Here is a 20,278-nt window from a genome sequence, read left to right as displayed (position 1 = left end):
GACATAAACCCACGGGTCAGGGCCACTGTAGGACTGCTGAAAGTTTCTCTGGGTCCATCGAAAAACCAGCAGTGGAAATAACATAACCCAGGAATTTAACCTGTTCACGATGGAATTCGCACTTCTCCAATTTATATATAATAGAGATTGTTCTGTCTTAGTTTCTGAAGCACACGACAGACATCTGTGTGGTGGCTCTCCAGGAACTTGGAAAATATGAGGATATCATTGAGATAAACCACCAGACATAACTGCAACAATTTTCTGAGGACATTGCTAATAAATTCCTGGAAAACTGTTGGGGCGTTACAAAGGCCAAAAGGCATTACGAGGTACTCATGATGGCCTGTTCTGGTATTAAATGCAGTTTTTCACTCGTCGCCCTCCTTACTCCTCATGAGATTGTATGCCCCTCTCAAATCAAGCTTCGCGAAAGCCGTTGCTCTCTTGAGGCGGACAAATAACTCTGTAATCAATGGAATCGGTTAGGCATTCTTAATCCTGAAACGGTTGAGACCCCTATAATCAATACAAGGTCTCAGTTCATCACTCTTCTTCACAAAGAAGAAACCAGCACCATCAGGAGATGAGGATTTATGGATGAAACTTCGAAAAAGTGCATCTGCAACATACTTCTCAATGGCCTTATCCTCCAACGGTAAACCCGGCCACGAGGGAGTATGGCACCATGTTGAAGGTCAATTGCGCAATCATACGACCAGTGTGGAGGCAAACTACCGGCTTGACCTTTCTCAAAGACATTGCTAAAATGGCGGTACTCCTCCGGCATGGAGGAGAGTGAAGAGGTGCACAGGACCTTGGCTACCTTCTCTAAGCATGTCTTACTGCATTGTGCTGACCAGGAGAGAATCTCAGCACAGAGCCAATAAAAAGAGGTGTTGTGCCTCTGTAACCAAGGATAACCAATAACCAGTGGAAATGTAGGTGAGGAAATAACTTGGAATTGGATTATCTCATGGTGAAGAGCCCCTACAGCCATGGACAATGGAACACTCATGAGTCACATGAGCAGCTGCAGCGGAATCGACTGCTTTTGATACAAAGGCAGCATCAATGAACAGGCCTGCCACCCCAGAGTCGATTAAAGCCTGTATCTTAACGGACAACGCAACCCAAGAAAGATCTGTCCATGACAGGACCTCAAAGTTCGGGCGTTCCATGGACAGGTAGGACAAGACTTCAAAAAGTGACCTGTGTGGCCATAATAAAGGCACAATCTCTCCCTCCTCCTAAGGGTTCTCTCATCCACAAAGAGTTGCGTGAAGCCCAAGTGCATGGGTTAATCTTCACAGACTGACTCTGTACCAGGAGGAATGAGAGGTGAGGGAGGCAAGGGTGGGACTTCAAAGTTCAGAGACAAATGTACATGAGGATCTGCAAGCACTTCATAAAAGGGAGTCTTTCTCTGAGTCTGAAGTCAATGAGGATGGCAGATTGTGATCAACTTCTCCAGCTCAGTCAGTATATGTCGGGCTACTATCTCATCCTTGATGATATCCGAGAGACCATGAGAAAAAGCAGCCACGTGAGTCTAATTGTTCCAAGCAAACTTTGCTGCCAGAGTACATAATTCAATGGTGTAATCGGCAACAGTTCTTGTACTCTGATGGACATGAGGCACTTGGCAGCAGAAGAGGGCATGTGGGAACTTTAGAGAATTCTAGTAATGAAAATGGTATCAGCAGTAATCAGCATGGATTCATGAAGAATCGTTCTTGCCAAACCTATCCATTAACCTTCTATGAGGCGGTATGTATGTAACTATATATGTAACTTTAAGGTGACATCTAGATAAAGGAATGCCCATAGATGTGGTGTATCTGGATTTTGCAAAAGCATTTGACACAGTTCTCCATAAACGTTTACTGGTCCAAAATAAGGTCCCTTGGCATGGACCATAGTGTGAGTACATGGATTGAAAACTGGCTACAAGGGTGAGTTTAGAGGGTAGTGATAAATGAGGAATACTCGGAATGGTCAGGGGGGGAAAGTGGGGTCCCCCAGGGTTCTGTGCTGCAACCAATCCTATTTAATTTGTTCCTAAACGACCTGGAGGATGGGGTAAAGAGTTACATTTCTGTATTTGCGGACAATACTAAGCTAAGCAGGGCACAAACTTCTCCGCAGAAGATCTAAATAAATTAATGGGGTGGGCAACTACATGGAAAATGAGGTTTAATGTGGAAAAATGTAAAACAATGCATTTGGGTGGCAAAAATATGAATGCAATCTACTCACTGGGGGGAGAACCTCTATGGGGATCAACGATGGAAAAGGACCTGGGGTCCTAGTAGATGATAGGCTTAGCAATGGCATGCAATGCTAAGCTGCTGCTAACAAAGCAAACAGAATATTGACATGCATTAAAAAGGAGATTAAAGGGATTGTAAAGTATTTTTTTTTTTTAAATAACAAACATGTTATACTTACATCCACTGTGCAGCTCGTTTTGCACAGAGTGGCCCCGAACCTGCTCTTTTGGGGTCCCTCGGCGGCTGTCTCTGCTTCCTCCTGCAGGCGCACTCCCGTGATACAGCCAGCTATAGCCGCTCGCTGTATCACACGGCCCACCCCGGCGTACTGCGTCATTGGATGTGATTAACAGCAGCCCGAGCCAACGGCTGCGCTGCTTTCAATCCATCCACTCCAGCCAATCAGCGGCCAGGCTGAGCAGCGAAGAGGATGGCGGGGGCCAGTGCAGGACTTTCGAGGGGTCAGATAAGTAAAACGGGGGGACTGGGGGCGCTGGCAGTGTGAGATGTTTTTTCACCTTAATGCATAGAATGCATTAAGGTGAAAAAACATTTACCTTTACAATCCCTTTAACTCAAGAGATGAAGCGATAATTCTTCCAATCTACAAGACACTGGTCCCGCCTCACTTGGAGTATGCTTTTCAGTTCTGGGCACGATTCCTCAGGAAGGATGTACTGGAAATGGAGCGAATACAGAGAAGGGCAACAAAGCTAATAAAGGGACTGGAGGATATTAGTTATGAAGAAAGGTTGCGAGCACTGAACTTATTCTATCTGGAGAAGAGACGCTTGAGAGGGGATAGGATTTCAATTTACAAATACCATACTGGTGACCCCACAATAGGGATAACACTTTTCTGCGGAAGGGAGTTTAACAAGACTCGTGGCCACTCATTAAAATTAGAAGAAAAGAGGTTTTACTATAAACTGCATACAGGGATCTTTACTGTAAGTGCGGAAAGGATTTGGAATTCCCTTCCACAGGTGGTGGTTTCAGTGGGGAGCATCGATAGTTTAAAAAACTATTAGATAAGCACCTGAATGACCACAACATACAGGGATATACTGTACAATGTAATACTGACATATAATCACACACATAGGTTGTACTTGAGGGACTTGTGTCTTTTTTTCAACCTCACCATGTACTGTAATGATGTATAAGTTCAAAAAACTCACCATGCCTCTTACTAAATACCTTATACTGTCTACTTTCCAAAAAGGGGTTATTTTGGGCATATTTGTACCTTCTTTGCATTTTAGGGCCCCAAGAAATGGGAGATTAGTACATCAGGACTGATCATCAATTTTCAAATATATACAGTATAAGCATAGTTTGCAGAATAAATAATATACACTACACTGATTTGGGTTATTTTTACCAATGAAATGGAGCAGAATACGTTTTGGCTGCTTAATAATTGCCACCCTTGTATATGGCGCTAGAGGGAGGTACATGCTTTTTTGGAAATTATTAAGCAGCAGCACATGATTAATCACTGGTGTGAGACCAACAGGACAGTCCTAGTTATTAGCTTTTACTTTGATGTTATGGGAATTTTTCACTAGGGTGTAGACGTGCTAGGGGGTTAATATTTTTTCTAATAAAAGTTTCTGCTTAATTCATTTTAAAGTTTTAGATTATTGGCCTAAGTGCTATTAGTTTTTTTTACCTAAATCTTAGTTAGCATACAACTCCCACTTGAGGTCTTGTAATGGCCCTGTTTTTTTATTTATTCACTGACATTCACTGACCGCCGCATGGCAATGTACGTCGGCAGAATGGCACCGACAGGCACAAGCACGTACATGTACGTGCTTGCCTTCCAGCGGGTGGGGGGTCCGATCGGACCCCCTCCCACTGGATGCGGAGGTCCGTTTCGCTTCAGGAGCGATTCGGGATGAGGGGATGGCTGTTGGTTTCTGGCCATCCCCTCTCGATCGCTCCTGGCGAATGAGAAGCTTCCCCCGCCTGTGTAGTGTAAACACAGGCAGGGAGGAAGTGATGTCATTCACCACGGGGTGGTCTTTTTGACCGGACTGGGAGGAGAGGACATAGTAAGTGCACCAAACACTACACTGACATGTAGGTACACATAGGCACACAAATCGCTAACAGTTTTTTTTGGTAGTGTTTTATATTTAAATCCTGAAGGCAGTGCTTGGTTTTCGGGGTCCCGTACGTGGCTAGGCTCCCAAAAAGTCCCCCATGTGTGGTATCCCCATACTCGGGAGAAGCAGCAGAATTTATTTTGGGGTGTAATTTCACTTATGCCCATAGCATGTGTGAGCAATATATCATTTAGTGACAACTTTGTGCAAAAAAAAAAAAAGTTTGTAATATTCCCGCAACTTGTGGCAAAATATAAAATATTTCATGGACTCAACATGCCTCTCAGTAAATAGCTTGGGGTGTCTACTTTCCAAAATGGGGTCATTTGGGGGGTTTTGTGCTATTTTGGCATTTTATGGCCTTCAAAACTGTGATAGGTAGTGAGGAGTGAAATCAAAAATTTGCACCCTTAGAAATCCTGAAGGCAGTGATTGGTTTTTGGGGTCCTGTACGCAGCTAGACTCCCAAAAAGTCCCACATATGTGGTATCCCTGTACTCAAGAGAAGCAGCAGAATATATTTTGGGGAGCAATTCCACATATAACTATGGCATGTGTGAGCAATATATCATTTAGTGACAACTGTTTGTAAACTTTTTTTTTTGTGTCATTATTCAAGCACTTGGGACAAAAAAAAAAATATTCAATGGGCTCAACATGCCCCTCAGCAATTTCCTTGGGTGTCTACTTTCCAAAATGGGGTCATTTGAGGGGGGGGGGGGGTTTGTACTGCCCTGCCATTTTAGCACCTCAAGAAATGAGATAGGCAGTCATAAATTAAAAGCTGTGCAAATTCCAGAAAATGTACTCTAGTTTGTAGACGCTATAACTTTTGCGCAAACCAATAAATATACGCTTATTGACATTTTTTTACTAAAGACATGTGGCTGAATACATTTTGCCCTCAATGTATGACTAAAATTGAGTTTATTCGATTTTTCTTATAACAAAAAGTAGAAAATATATTTTTTTCCTCGAAATTTTCGGTCTTTTTCCATTTATATCGCAAAAAATAAAAATCGCAGAGGCAATCAAATACCATCAAAAGAAAGCTCTATTTGTGGGGAAGAAAAGGACGCAAATTTCGTTTGGGTACAACATTGCATGACCGCGTAATTACCAGTTAAAGCAGTGCAGTGCGAAATTGTAAAAAGACCTCTGGTCCTTAGGCTGACAATTGGTCCAGGGCTGAAGTGGTTAATGTTTTAATGTACTGATAGGAATGTTGGCAATCTAGAGCAGGGGTCTCAAAGTCAAATTACCTGAGGACCACAGGACAAATTTTCACACACAATGGGGGCGGCATGCAAACTGTCCTTTCTCCCAACATTGGTGTCAGCAGACGCACCATTAGCCCCCAGCACTGGTGTCAGCAGACGCAACATTAACCTGAGTATTGGTGTCAGCAGACGCAATATTAATCCTGAGCATTGGTGTCAGTGGATGCAATATTAACCCCCAGCACTAGTGTCAGCGGACGCAATATTAACCCCCAGCATTGGTGTCAGCGGACGCACTATTAATCCCCAGTACTGGTGTCAACAGATGCAATATTAACCCCCCAGCACTGGTGTCAGCAGATGCAATACTAGCCCCTAGCATTGGTGTCAGCGGACGCAATATTAACCCTCAGCATTGGTGTCAGTGGACGCAATATTAAACCCCAGCAGTGGTGTCAGCCCACGCAATATTAACCCCCAGCATTGGTGTCTGCGGACGCACTATTAAACCCCAGCACTGGTGTCAACAGACGCAGTATTTACCCCCAGCACTGCTGTCAGTAGATGCAATATTAATCCCAAGCACTGGTGTCAGTGGACATACTATTAAGACCCAGCATTATCCCCTACACTCCACAAATACCCCCCCCCCACACTCCACTTCACAAATATCGCCCCCACACACAAACACTCCACAAATACCCCCTCTTTAGAAATTTCAACCCCAGTCACGCAACCAAGGACTTTGCTCAGCCTCTGTGTGATGGCTCACTTACCTCTCCTCCTGGCAGTCAGCTGGTGGCCTGATCTTCTGCCTCCAGAGTCCTCTCCTCCTGTCAGGTTCTGGCTTCATCACAGGCCTAGTAGCAGGGCACTCTGAGAGCACAACAATCTTCCGCCCTGAGGTGGCATCAGGACCCTGGATCCAGGGCCGGTGTTCTGTCGAGAAGTGCCCGCTATCAAATAGTGCCTGGGACGAACTGTGCATGCGCCATACGTAATAGCACAACAGCTGATTTTACGATCAGGTGTTGTGTCAGCGAGATGGCGCCTGCGCACAATAGCCAACTGAAGACATTTTTCAGGCCTCACGCTGAGTGTTCATATAGGTGAAGGGTAGAATTTAACATGAAGGGTGTGGATGATTTCAGTTATGGCCAATGCTGCAAAGATGGGGGCGGAATTTTTAATGATGCCCAAACAAATCTGCTAAATAAATCTTTATCTGCTATTCTTCCTGGAGGGCCTATTTAGCTAGATAAACATTTAAAATTCTGCCCCCAACTTTGCAGCAGTGGCCACCCTTGAAAACATCCGCCCCCTTCATGTTAGATCAGCACTGGCCATCAATGAAAACATCAGCCCCCTACATGTTAAATGACGTGCCCCCCCCCCCCCCCCCCTCACCTACATGAACGTCCCTCAGCAAAATCTAACTGAAAGACGCCTTCAGATGGCTATTGTGCGCAGGCGCCGTATCGCTGACACAACAGCTGATCGTAAAGTCAGCTGTTGTGGTATTACGTACAGCACATGCGCAGTTCATCCAGGGCACTATTTGCTAGCAGGTGCGTCTCGATAGAACTAGGTGGGTGGGGCAATGGGTGGATCATCCCTCCACTCTGCTCTCCTGTGTTGTGCACACAGGGCTGCAGCAGCATGCGGGAGAAAGGAGACAGAGAGAGAAAGCTCAGCCACTGTCAACCACCTAGGATTGGCCCTGCCTGCGGGCCATTTGTAACCGTTCCACAGCTGTAAATGGTCGGTACTTTGAGACCCCTGATCTAGAACCTTGTACAGACCCGTCATTTATACAGTGGCCTTTTTTTTTTGGGGGGGGGGGGGTGCAAACAAACTGAAAAATTAAACTGTTAGTAATGTAGGACTGTAAATAGACATTTAATAGGTGAAGATGCATCATTACTGCTAGATAAAACTGTGCCCATCATATGCAGCCTCACTGTGCCCATCAGTTGCAGCCTCACTGTGCCCATCATATGCAGCCTCACTGTGCCCATTACAGTAGGCCAATAGCATCCACATTTCAAGTAAAAGAAAATAAATCCACTTAACATAAGGTGTCCCCTTCAGAGCCCCCTTTTAAATTATATGTCCCAATCAGAGTCCCTCTTTACAACAGGTGCCCCCTTTACCACAGGTGTCCCCATCAGCTTCCTCCTATACCTCAGGTGACCCCATCAGTATCCCCCTATAAATCAAGTATCCTCATCAGAGTCCCCCTTTACATCAGATGTTCCCATCAGAGTCCCCCTTTACATCAGATGTCCCCATCAGAGTCGTCCTTTACAGTAGATGTCCCCATCAGAGTCGTGCTTTACAGCAGATGTCCCCATCAGAGTCGTCCTTTATAGCAGATGTCCCCATCAGTATCCCCCTTTATATTAGATGTACCCATCAGAGTCCAACTTCACATTAGGTGTCCCCATCAGAGTCCTCCTTTACATCAGATGTCACCAAAAGAGTCCCCCTTTATATTAGATGTCTCCATCTGATTCCTCCCTTACAGCAGATGCCCCCATTTACATCAGATGTCCCCATCAGAGCCCCCCTTTACATTAGAAGTCCCCATCAGAGCCCTCCTTTACATTAGCGATCACCATCAGAGTCCTCCTTTACATTAGATGTCACTATCAGAGCTCCCCTTTATATTATATGTCCCCATCAGAGCCCCCCTTTACATTAGCTGTCATCATCAGAGTCCTCCTTTACATCACATGTCACCAACAGAGCCCCCCTTTACATCAGATGTTCCACCAGAGTCCCTCTTTACATCAGATATCCCCATCAGAGTCCCCCTTGACATCATATCTCCCCATCAGAGTCTCCCTTTACAGCCGATGTCGCCATCAGACTCCCCCTTTACATTAGATGTCCCCCCTCTACCCCCTCATACTCACAGCTTTCACAGCAAGTCGTCTGTCATCCACCTCTGGACCAGTACCTACAGGTAAGCCTTATTATAGGCTTACCAGTAGGTAAAAGTGGTGTGTAAAGCCCCATACACACGATCAGAAATTCTGCCACCAAAAGTCGGATGTGAGCTTTTGGTCAGAAATCCCAATCGTGTGTATGCGCCATCGGACTTTTGCTGGCAGAATTCCCACCAGCAAAAGATTGAGATCAGGTTCTCTATTTTTTCATTCAGAAAAAGTTCCGATCGTAAATTCTGATTGTCTGTACAAATTCCGAAGCGCAAAATTCCTACGCATGCTCGGAAACAATTCGACACATGCTCGGAAGTGTGTATATGCGCCAATCTGACTTTTGCTGACAAAATTCCAGCCAGCAAACGATTGAGAGCAGGTTCTCTATTTTTTCCGTTCAGAAAAAGTTCAGATTGGAAATTCCGATCATCTGCATAAATTCCGACGCGCATAATCCCTACGCATGCTCGGAAACAATTTGACACATGCTCGGAAGCATTGAACTTAATTTTCTTGGCTCATCGTGGTGTTGTACATCACCGCGTTCTTGACGGTCGAAAGTTCAGACAACTTTTGTGTGACTGGGTGCATGCAAACCAAGCTTGAGCGGAATTCCGTCAGAAAAAGTAGGAAAAAGGAAAATCCGCTCGTGTGTACGGAGCATAAGAGTTTACAACCATTTTAAGGGCTATTATTTTATTTGATTTTTTTCAGTGATTGCAGCACGTAATGCTTCCCATACACCTGTGTGTCCGGCATCCCGCACACGGTTAAAGAGCCAGTATTTATTTTTATGAGTAGCTTTGGGGGGCGGTGCCCCTGCGCCCCCAATGGACGGGCCGCCACTGGATTTATATCACATGATTAAAGACCAAAGACCCCATGCCCCATGCTGTATTAATGGAAGATATAATATGCGTTTAAAGTGAGATGTACTTTTTACTGATGGTTTAATACTACCTTAAGGTTGAAAACACATGACAGCAATCTTCCCTTCCCCCAAGCTATACCTGTGTGTAGGAGAACAGGAAGTAAAGTGTATAAAACTGCGAACCTTCAAACTACTTTCATTTGTCTTGGAAGCTAGCGAAGCATTGCAATGGAGCTGTGGATGTTTGTATTGATATCTCTGCTGCCTGCCGTCTTTGGAGAGAAACATCAATGCAAGACCAAGCAATCATGTATGTATTGTATATTGACAATCTATGAACAAAAAATTAGCCAACAACTATACTTATAAATATGCAGATTTAAATGTATGGACATGTTTATTATATTTTAATTTCCGGTTATTACAAAAAAAGATATAGTATATAGGAAGCTTTACTCTTGTATATATAAAGCATATAAGGACAGATGTTATATTGTGATCAAGGATATGAAGTTGGGAAATAATGTTGTTTAGCAATAGTGAGAAGAATGTAAAATATATGCGGTACTAGATTACAAGGTTGTTGGCTGTGCTCTTCATGAGTTACTAGTTACACCTGTGTAATGCAAGATTCCAAAAGATAGAACCATGACTGCAAGAGTGATATATACAGTACGTGAAATAATATTCTTTGTATTTTGCCACAATTGCTTATCTGAACCTCCTAGGACATTAGTCCAATATGACATATACGGTCTGAGATTGAAGATTAAATCAGCATCACGACTAAAAATTTCTTGCAGTTGATTGATTTTTAATGACACACTTGCAAATGTTATATAGCATGTACATGTGAAAGTTGGTGACCAAACACTTTACTGTTAAAAGTGAATACAATAATTATTATACGTTCTCTTTATTGCGCTGAGCATTGGCAGGTTATTTATGTTTTTATTTTCTAAAGTATACTTAAATTAAAAAAGAATTCCCAGTAACTAATTGGAAACTTTTATGTGTAAACCAGACCAGAGAGTTTCCTTTTGTTAACTATGAGTGAGTGTTGTAATCATGGAATTCTCATCTCAGAATTCCCTCTACTCTCATTTGAAGCTGAATAAATTCAAAGCGATTATAGTGTTATATTTAGTACGGTTGAATAAAGACATAAGTCCATCCTGAGTGAGTGTCTACAATTATCCCTATCCCTGAACACTGCACACTCACATCGGTCCCTATCCTCAAGGAGCCCACAATCTAAGGTCCCCATTCCTAGGGCCAATATTGGACAGAAGACAATTAACCTACCAGCATGTCTTTGGAGTGTGGGAGGAAATTGGAGTATTTGGAGGAAACCCATGCAGGCACAGGGAGAACATGCAAACTCCAGGCAGGTAGTGTCGTGGTTGGGATTTGAACCAGCAACCCTTTTTACTGCTAGGCGAAAGTGCTAACAACTACACCACTGTGCCACCCTATCAAAGGTCCAATTCTTTTTTCCTTCATGCACTCTATGCATGAAGGTAAAAAACCTTCTGTATGCAACAGCCCCTCCTAATACTTACCTAAGTTCATATCGATACAGCAATGTGCATGAGAGTAGAAGCTCTCCTGGGTCTCGTCCTCCTCATTGGCTGAGACAGCAGCGGGAGCCATTGGCTCCTGCTACTGTCAATCCCAGGCGGTGAGCCATCAAGGAGACAGAGGGGGTGGGGCCAAGCTGCACTCCATGTGTGACTGTATGCTACAGGGGCACTCGATAAGAGGAAGAGGCCAGCGCAGACAGGGTACCAAAGGAAAGAAGGATTGGAGCTGCTTTGTACACAATCACTGCACAGAGCAGGTAATTATTGACATATTTGTTATTTAACCATTTTGTCTGTCATTTGACAATAGGCTGGTGGGGCATTCGACGTTCTGGGTGGACGTCATATGACCAAACACAGCCGAACACACCTGATGTCTGTGGGTTCACTGCCTGTTCCATCTGATCACTATGACCAATCACAGAAGATCACATGAAAATTATAAACAGTGGATGGTTTTGATTCATGCCATTCATTGTGTACAACTGTGTTGCTAGCTATGATTGGTCACAGGGATCACAAGATACAGAGATGGCCAATAACTGCTCATCTATACCATATGATTGGTGTTGTTCCCTGAACTCCCTTCTTGCTACCCTCGATTGTTCAGTGTATTATTGGGCAACTGACAATAGCTAATGTACCCTTGGACAGAGATTTTTTTCCTCCCCTCAACGGATATGTTATAAGTTTATACATATTTTATCTACTATTCATGACATTTAAAATGTACTTTTTCTTCTGGATCTTCTTCCTTTTTTATGTTTCTTTATCCCCCTCCTTCCAGAGGCAAATTCTTTCTTACGCAGTTTTTGACTACATGATACCATATTTTATAACTCCTTAATGCCATGGCTCCCTTAAACATATTATCCCTGAATGTACAGGGATTTAACGTCCCATAAAAACGCACAAAAAAAATGTTGTTCCTTTGCTTCTTGGAAGGCACACATCTTGTGTCTTCAAGAAACACACTTTACCACTCAATCCACCCCTAAATTCTTCATTAAGATATGTTCTCAAGTATATACAGCCTCTGCATTTCATCGTAGCACACCATTAACAATATTAAAGGAGATTAACCACTTCAATACCAGGCACTTAGACCCCCTTCCTGCCCAGGCCAATTTTCAGCTTTCAGCGCTGTCGCATTTTGAATGACAATTGTGCAGTCATGCTATACTGTACCCAAACAAATTTTTTATAATTTTGTTCCCACAAATAGAGCTTTCTTTTGGTGGTATTTGATCACTGCTGGGGTTTTTTTTTTTTTGAGCCGAAAGACTGAAAATGTATAAAAAAAATTAAGTTTTCTTTGTTTCTGTTATAAAATTTTGTAATTAAGTAAGTTTTCTCCTTCACTGAGAGGCACTTCTGAGGCTGCACTGATGAGGTGACACTGAGGGGCACTGGTGATGGGCACTTAAAGGAGGTGAAAGGCACTGAAAGGTGGCACCGATGGACACTGATGGGTGGCACTGGAGACATCTGGCATGCATTTTTAGTGGGCACTGACTGGCACCATTTTTGGGCACTGGCATATTTTAGGGCACTGTGTGGCATCCCTGGTGGCCATGGGGGCATACGCGAGAGAGAAAAGAAAAAAGGGGGATGATACTGTGCTACGGAATATATAAAGCAAAAATAAAAATAAATATATATGTATACTCTTATGATTTAGGGGGTTAGAGCTGCCTCTACAATTTACTTCTACCCTTGGGTAGAGTAAAAAGAATGAAAAAAAGAAGAAAAGTGGGAATGGCGCTACCCTCTAATTCGCTGGGTAAAAAAAAAAAGTTTCTCCAGCGAATTAGAGGGTAGCGCCATTTCGCGAGTGAGAAAAGGCCCATAAATGTCTCTTACTGTTTACACTGTGATCAGCCGAGATTGGACACAGCTGATCACATGGTAAAGAGGCTCTTTACCGAGATCGGTGTTGCTGTGTGTCCGACTGTACAGCAAGCTACTAGGGCTGGACGACCCCCCCCCCCCCCAAAAAAATTTTTTAAAAATCTGCTATTATTTTTATAAAAAACTCAATTCATGATTCAAATTTTTTATTTTTTATTTTTTTATTATATTAAAGTGCATCAACAAACAAAATTGCAAAGGCAAACCCATTCTCTAACTGAAAATTCAGTGTGAAGTGTGCAACAAAGATTGTTAAACATCCAAATGATGTATACTGTATTTGTATTGAGTTAATAAAACAACAAAAATCTGAGGTTATTCTTCGTTGAATTGCACATGTAAACAGTAACACTGTTTCCATAAAAAATATAATTGCATTTTAAACATTCCTTGCAAGGAAAATGTGCCTATCAACAACAGCAGGTTGAGGCAAGCTTGGAGACAGGTGACAACAAAAAGACTCTAAAGGCCCATACACACGATCAGACTTTTTGACAACAAACATGCAAATTAGCTGTTTTGGAGCATCCGGCCGTGTGTACGCTCCATCGGACAAACTTTTTTGGTTTTCATCAGAATTTTGTTGGCTGTGCGAATGGACAAACTTTCTGGCAACAAAAGTCCGATGGAGCAAAATCTGATCGTGTGTACAGAAAACCATAGGACTTTTGTACAAAGTACAAACAGGCATGCGCAGAACTAGGGATGAGCCGAACACCCCCCCGGTTCGGTTCCCACCAGAACTTTCGAACGGACCCCAAATTTGTACGAATTTTAGAACCCCATTGAAGTCTATGGGACTCAAACGTTCGAAATTAAAAGTTCTAATTTTAACGGCTAATATGCAAGATGCTGTCCTAAAAAGGGTTTGGGGACCTGGCTCCTGCCCCAGGGGACATGGGTCAATGCCTAAAATGTTTTTAAAAATGGCCGTTTTGGCGGGAGCACTGATTTTAACCACTTGTCGACCAGCGCACGACGATGTACGTCGACAGAATGGCACGGGCAGGCAAATGGGCGTACATGTACGTCCCTTTAAATTTGCCGCCCTGCCATCAGGAGCGCGCCGGCGGGACCCCCGTGATCGTCTCACGGAGCGGCCAAATGAAGAAATGCCGTTGTAAACAGCATTTCTTCATTCTGCCTAGCAACTAGTGACGCTGATCTCTGCTCCATGTGATTGGAGCAGAGATCAGTGTTCACTAAATGAAAGCCCAACCCCCCACAGTTAGTAACACACCCCTAGGAACACTTAACCCCTACACTGCCACCCACTGGTTAACCCCCTCACTGCCAGTGTCATTTACACAGGAATCACTGCATTTATATAGCAGTGATTACTGTATAAATGACAATGGTCCCAAAAATGTGTCAAAAATGTCCGATGGGTCCCCGACAATGTCGCAGTCACAATAAAAATCGCTGATCGCCGCCATTACTAGTAAAAAAAAAAAAAATTATTAATAAAAATGCTATAAAACTATCCCTATTTTGTAAACGCTATAACTTTTGCGCAAACCAACCAAAAATATGTAGAAGAATACGTATCGGCCTAAACTGAGGGAAAAAAATGTTTTTTTTATATATTTTTGGGGGATATTTATTATAACAAAAGGTAAAAAATAATGCGTTTTTTTTCAAAATTGTCGCTCTATTTTTGTTTATAGCGCAAAAAATAAAAACCGCAGGGGTGATCAAATACCACCAAAAGAAAGCTCTATTTGTGAGAAAAAAAGGACGTAAATTTTGTTTGGGAGCCACGTCGCACGACCGCGCAATTGTCAGTTAAAACGACGCAGTGCCGAATCGCAAAAAGTGGTCTGGTCTTTGACCAGCAAATTGGTCCGGTCTGAAAGTGGTTAATGACGATTAAAGTGAAAAAAAAAAAGTGAAATATTCCTTTAAATATCGTGCCTGGGGGGTGTCTGTAGTATGCCTGTGAAGTGCCACGTGTTTCCCGTGTTTAGAACAGTCCCTGCACAAAATGACATTTAACGGAAATAACATCATTTAAAACTGCTTGCGGTTTTAATGTTATATCTGGTTCCTGTAATATGGTTGAAAATCATTGAGAAAAATGGCATGGGCAGCCCTCCCTGCCCATTACCAGCCCCTTTGGGTCTTGTACGCATATTAAGGGGAACCCCGTACCCATATTAAAAAAAAGGAAATGCGTGTGGCCCCCAGGCCCTATATACTCAGAACAGCAGTATACAGGCGGTGCAAACAAGACAGGGACTGTGTAGGTTTGTTGTGTTAAGTTGAATCTGTTTGTAATTTTCAACTGTACATTTTTAAAGTGTAGCTCCAGTCAAAAAAACGATTTTTAAGCTTTTTGGAAAACATAGGGAAGGGTTATCACCCCTGTATAATTTGTTTTGTCGTCCATCTTTTTTCATCTCACTTGCTGTTGTCTCCTTCCGTTTGCAAGTAGAAGATGTTTGTAAGTTGGATGTTTGAAAGTAGGGGCCTGCCCTATATGCTCTGCAGAAATGGCGGAACAAGGTGTTGGTTTTGCCACAACAAAGTGACTCTTGGTGGGCGCTGGAGCGCCCTGCTGTGAATGATTATATCAAGAATTGTAATTACATGCCATTGTTGAACAGTGGTAGAAAAATTGACCTTTGGTGGTTGTGGTGCTGGTGCCACAACACTATAAGTCCTCACAATTACTCTGGGTGGGCACTGGAACGGGCCCTCCTGTGAAATATTATATCAAGAATTGTAATTACATGTCCCTGTTAAACAGGGGCAGAAAAATTGGGCCTTAGGCACTGGTGCTGGTGCCACGACACTGCAACCTCTCCCATATACTCTAGTTTTAGTGCAGGAATTAGCCCTGCTGCAAAGCATTGCATCAAAAATTGTAATTAAACGCCCCTGTTAAACAGGGGCAGAAAAATTGGGCCTTAGGCACTGGTGCTGGTGCCACCACACTGCAACCTCTCCCATATACTCTAGTTGTAGTGCAGGAATTAGCCCTGCTGCAAAGCATTGCATCAAAAATTGTAATCAAACGCCCCTGTTAAACAGGGGCAGAAAAATTGGGCTGATGGCATCAACCAGAACCAGAAATGTTCTTCCAACATATCAGCGAAGGAGGAAGAAGGATAGACAATCAACATAACAGGACAGTCACTGACATCAGCATAGGCAGTCTTGAAGGGATGTGATATTTCAAAAAAAATTATTCGGTTACATCAGCTTCAGGTGCTTGGTAGCTGTGGGTGATCCAAGACTGATTCATCTTGATGAAGGTCAGTCGATCAACTGATTTGGTGGACAGGCGCACCCTGTGATCGGTAACAAAGCCACCAGCAGCACTGAAGGTGCGTTCTGAAAGAACGCTGGATGCAGGACAGGCCAGTAGCTCAATTGCATACTGTGCAAGCTCTGGCCAGTGATCCATCCTCAAGACCCAGTAAGCCAGAGGATTTTCGGTGGGAAAGGTGTCCAAGTCTGACCTTGCCCCTAGGTATTCCTGCACCATGTAAATCAGACGCTGGTGATGGTTGCTGGAACCGATCATACCTTGGGGCTGCGGACTAAAAAACTGTCTGAAAGCATCGGTCAGACGGCCACCTTCTCCACCGCTCCTTCTGACCGATGCCTCAGCAACACGTTGTCCAGGACCAGGAGTTTGTAACCTCCCAGTCTCTGGGAACGTGTTGCACAGACCTTTCTGCAAGGCCTCCAGGAGATGTCTCATCCTCTGCTCCCTCTGCGATGGCAAGATAAGGTCGGCAACCTTTTTTTATTTTAATTGTTTTTTATTGAAAAAGAGATTTAACTTATACATACATAAATAAATCATGATTTTCCATACAAAGAGGGGGTATACATATCAACAAAAAATACAGAATTTTACTTCCAAAGATACTACTTAGCGCCAATGACGTAGTCATATCTGTCCCTCTAATTATCGCTAGCACCCCTGTAAGACTATCCCCTCCTCCCCCCCATACCCCTGTTCTTCGAACACACGCTGCTAAATCCAATCAAGCCTATTTGGCTATCCAATACCGGAGTGGCAAATCCATTCAGGAACAGAAATAAGGAGCTTCCAGTAGGCTCCCAGACCGCACCAAACCTGACCAATAGGTGCGCTCTAGATCCTATCCTCCGCTATCTCGTCTAGGGGGAAGCCGATGTCCCTCAACCATGGATTCCATAGCAGCTTGAATTTTTTAAGGTTATTTTGTCTAATATACATTGCCCGTTCACACCAAATTATAGAATTGATGGCATTTATCCATGCTTGCAGTGCTGGAGGATTCTTTGCCTGCCAATTCATCGCAATTAAGCGTCTGGCCTGATACAGGCACCTTAATATAGATATTTTTGTTACAGCAGAGATTCCACCCCTTTCCATAATCCCTAATAGACAAGTCCTAGCTTCAGGTTCTAAGGTGATGTTAAAGATTCTATTGATTCTGTGCACAATTTCTATCCAGTACCGGTATAGTTTTGGGCACTTCCATACCATATGGAGCAGATCTCCTGGTGCTCTACATCTAGGGCACTCCCCGTTAGACTTTCTACTTATCCTCCGCATTTTTTTGGGGGTGTAGTATGCCCTATATAGGAAGAGCTTGTGGGACATACGCTGCGATGGGGAGATAGACACCAGGTTCCCCTGTGCTAGGATCTCGTCCCATTGTTCCTGCTCAATTGGTCCCAGGTCTTCCTCCCATCCCCTCCTGCTCTTATCCGGTCCCTCTCCATTCAAAACTTTATCCCTGAGTTTTGTATATAGGCTAGAGATCTGGCCCTTTGTTTGTCCTTGCTCGATGAATCTCTGTAACAGGGGGTTATTTGTCCTCTCAATAATAAGTGTGCCATACTGTGAATGTATCCCATGCCTCACTTGCAAATATATATAAAATGTTTTATTGGAGATGCCGAATTCCTGGCGAAGGTCTTCAAAAGATTTCATAGTGTTCCCCTGATAGAGATGCACCAGTCTTCTAATCCCCCTCCTCTCCCACTCCAGGGACCGGGCTATACTATTTAATTCGGCCAATTCTCCGTTGTTCCATAGGGGGGTATACTCAGTTACCCCCCCATAGGCCAAGAGTTGCTTAGCTATCTGCCATACTTTCCTTGCCAAAGCATTGGTGGGGCATTTACAAGCAAATGAGTTAGCCTCCAGGACTTCAGCTAGAGTTCTATGATATGCATTATTAATCATCAATTTGTGATTTGGGCAGCCACCCTCTTCCAGTCCAGCCCCAGTCAAATGCTGGAGCTGGGCTGATAGAAAGTATGTTCTTAAATGTGGCATCGCTACTCCTCCCTTTTCCACAGGGAGCTGCAGCGTCCGCAGCCGAATCTGAGGCTGTCTCTTTTTCCATATTAATTCTCAAATTAATCCCTCCAGTCTGTTAAACCATTTCTGGTTAATCCAGACTGGGGAGTTGTGGAGGATATATAGGATCTGTGGCTGCCAAATCATTTTTACTAAATTACAATGCCCCGCCACCGACAGGGGAAGGCGACACCAGCTATTAACCTTCTGCTTCAGCTTTGCCAATAATGGTACCAAATTCTCCTCAACATACCGGTCTATCTCTCTGGGAATCCAGACACCCAAGTATTTCAGCTTGGGTACCACTTCTAGTCCCTCGACTATAGACGATGTTTGGTCTTCAAACTCCGATAGTGGCATAAGGGCTGATTTACTCCAATTGATGACCAAGCCTGATTGCTGCCCAAATTCATCCATCAGCCGTACTACCCTATTCAGAGTGAAGCACACATTGTCAAGAAAAAAAAAGACATCATCTGCAAACAAAGCCAGCTTCTCCTCCTCCAGTTCGCGCCGGAATCCCAGGATGTCCGAGCGTGATCTCGCCATCACAGCCAGAGGTTCCATAGCTAGCACGAACAGGAGGGGAGACAACGGGCATCCCTGTCTCGTACCCCTTTCTAGGTAGAACACTTCAGAAAATAGGGTCCCCATTTTAATCTTGACCCTGGGTCCCCTGTATAGTAATTTTACCCACTGGATAAATTGGGGGCCAAAGCCGAAACGTTCCAATACGCCCCAGAGGTAGTCCCACTCCAGGCTGTCGAAAGCCTTAGTGGCATCCAAAGCTAATATGGCACCTGGGTTGTCACTATCTCTAGGTATTTGTAAGTTTAGAAAAACCCTCCTAATATTAGTATTAGTTGTTCTGCCCGGGATAAACCCGGACTGGTCTGGATGTATTAATTTATGTATACAGCTATTTAACCGCATTGCTAGGGCCTTGGCTAGAATTTTTATATCTGAGCATAGCAGAGATATCGGCCGGTATGACGAGACCTCTTGTTGGTCCTTCCCCTCTTTAAGAATTAAGGTGATATTAGCCTCGCGCATTGAAGCGGGGAGTTCCCCCGCCTCTAATGCATAGTTTAATGTTTCCAGTAGTGCCGGCATCAGCTATTCGCTGTATCGCTTATAAATTTCCACTGGAAGGCCATCAGGACCAGGAGATTTACAATTGGGCATACTATTCATTGCACCTTTTAGTTCTTCCAAAGTAAGTGGTAAATCTAGATTCAGTTTATCCTGGTCTGAAAGCACGGGAATATCTGTTTGCTGCAAAAAGTTAGTGGCCAGAGCCTCCCGACCCTGTGTGGTTGATTTATATAAGGTTCCGTAATAATCACCCAGTACCTTCATAACCTCGGAGGGCCTAGAGACAAGGTCACCCTTCTGTGTTTTAATTGCCTGTATTCCTGTGGGGGGGCTATTGGTACGAGTCAATAAAGAAAGAGCTCGACCCACCTTCTCACCTTCGCCAAAATAATATTGGCGTTGGAAAATACGTTGATTTTCTACCCTTTTTAGAAGTGCCATTTTATATATCTGTTGGTTATCCTCCCAAGTCTGTTGTTTCCCCGGCGATGGATCCTCCACAAACTCTCTCTCAGCCTGAATAACATCATTTCGAATTTTCCCCTCTTGGTCTCGGGATTCCCGTTTTGTAATTGCAATATTCTGTATGAGTGTTCCTCTAAGAAAGGCTTTTAGGGAATCCCAAACCACTCCAGATGCCGCTGTCCCCCTGTTAGTCTGGAGAAATTCCCCTATTTGATCCCCTAAAAGGTTGGATCTATCAATTAGTTCCAGCCAAGCGGGGTTTATTCTCCACTCTCTCAGTGGGACGAACTCTCCCGTGTTCAAAGTTATAACCAAAGGGGAATGGTCTGAGATCCCCCATACCCCGTATTCTATGTCTACCACCACTCCCACTGCCTCATTGTTTCCCAAGCCCATATCTATTCTTGATAGCGTCTGATGGGTACTAGAAAAACAGGAATACTGCCTATCCTGGGGGTGTCGCATACGCCAGATGTCTCTTAAACCAACTTCC

The 20,278-nt window shown here is 43.8% G+C and overlaps 2 protein-coding genes across 5 annotated transcripts in view; one reads left to right on the top strand and one right to left on the bottom strand.

The window, feature by feature from the left end:
• Positions 1-20,278, bottom strand: part of RASSF4 (Ras association domain family member 4) — an 855,531-nt gene that overhangs the window by 623,213 nt on the left and 212,040 nt on the right. The gene's annotated exons all lie outside the window — the stretch shown is intronic.
• Positions 9,578-20,278, top strand: part of LOC143930490 (C-X-C motif chemokine 9-like) — a 58,670-nt gene continuing 47,969 nt past the window's right edge. Inside the window, exon 1 of the mRNA XM_077454838.1 lies at positions 9,578-9,733. Within this exon, the coding sequence (XP_077310964.1) occupies positions 9,652-9,733 (82 nt within the window). The 5' untranslated portion in view covers positions 9,578-9,651. The remainder of the gene's footprint in view (positions 9,734-20,278) is intronic.

Source organism: Lithobates pipiens, unplaced genomic scaffold (genome assembly GCF_037356315.1).
Source record: "Lithobates pipiens isolate NorthernLeopardFrog02 unplaced genomic scaffold, aLitPip1_a1.2 Scaffold_25, whole genome shotgun sequence".
Lineage (NCBI taxonomy): Eukaryota > Metazoa > Chordata > Amphibia > Anura > Ranidae > Lithobates > Lithobates pipiens.
This window is presented reverse-complemented; position numbering and strand designations above follow the sequence as displayed.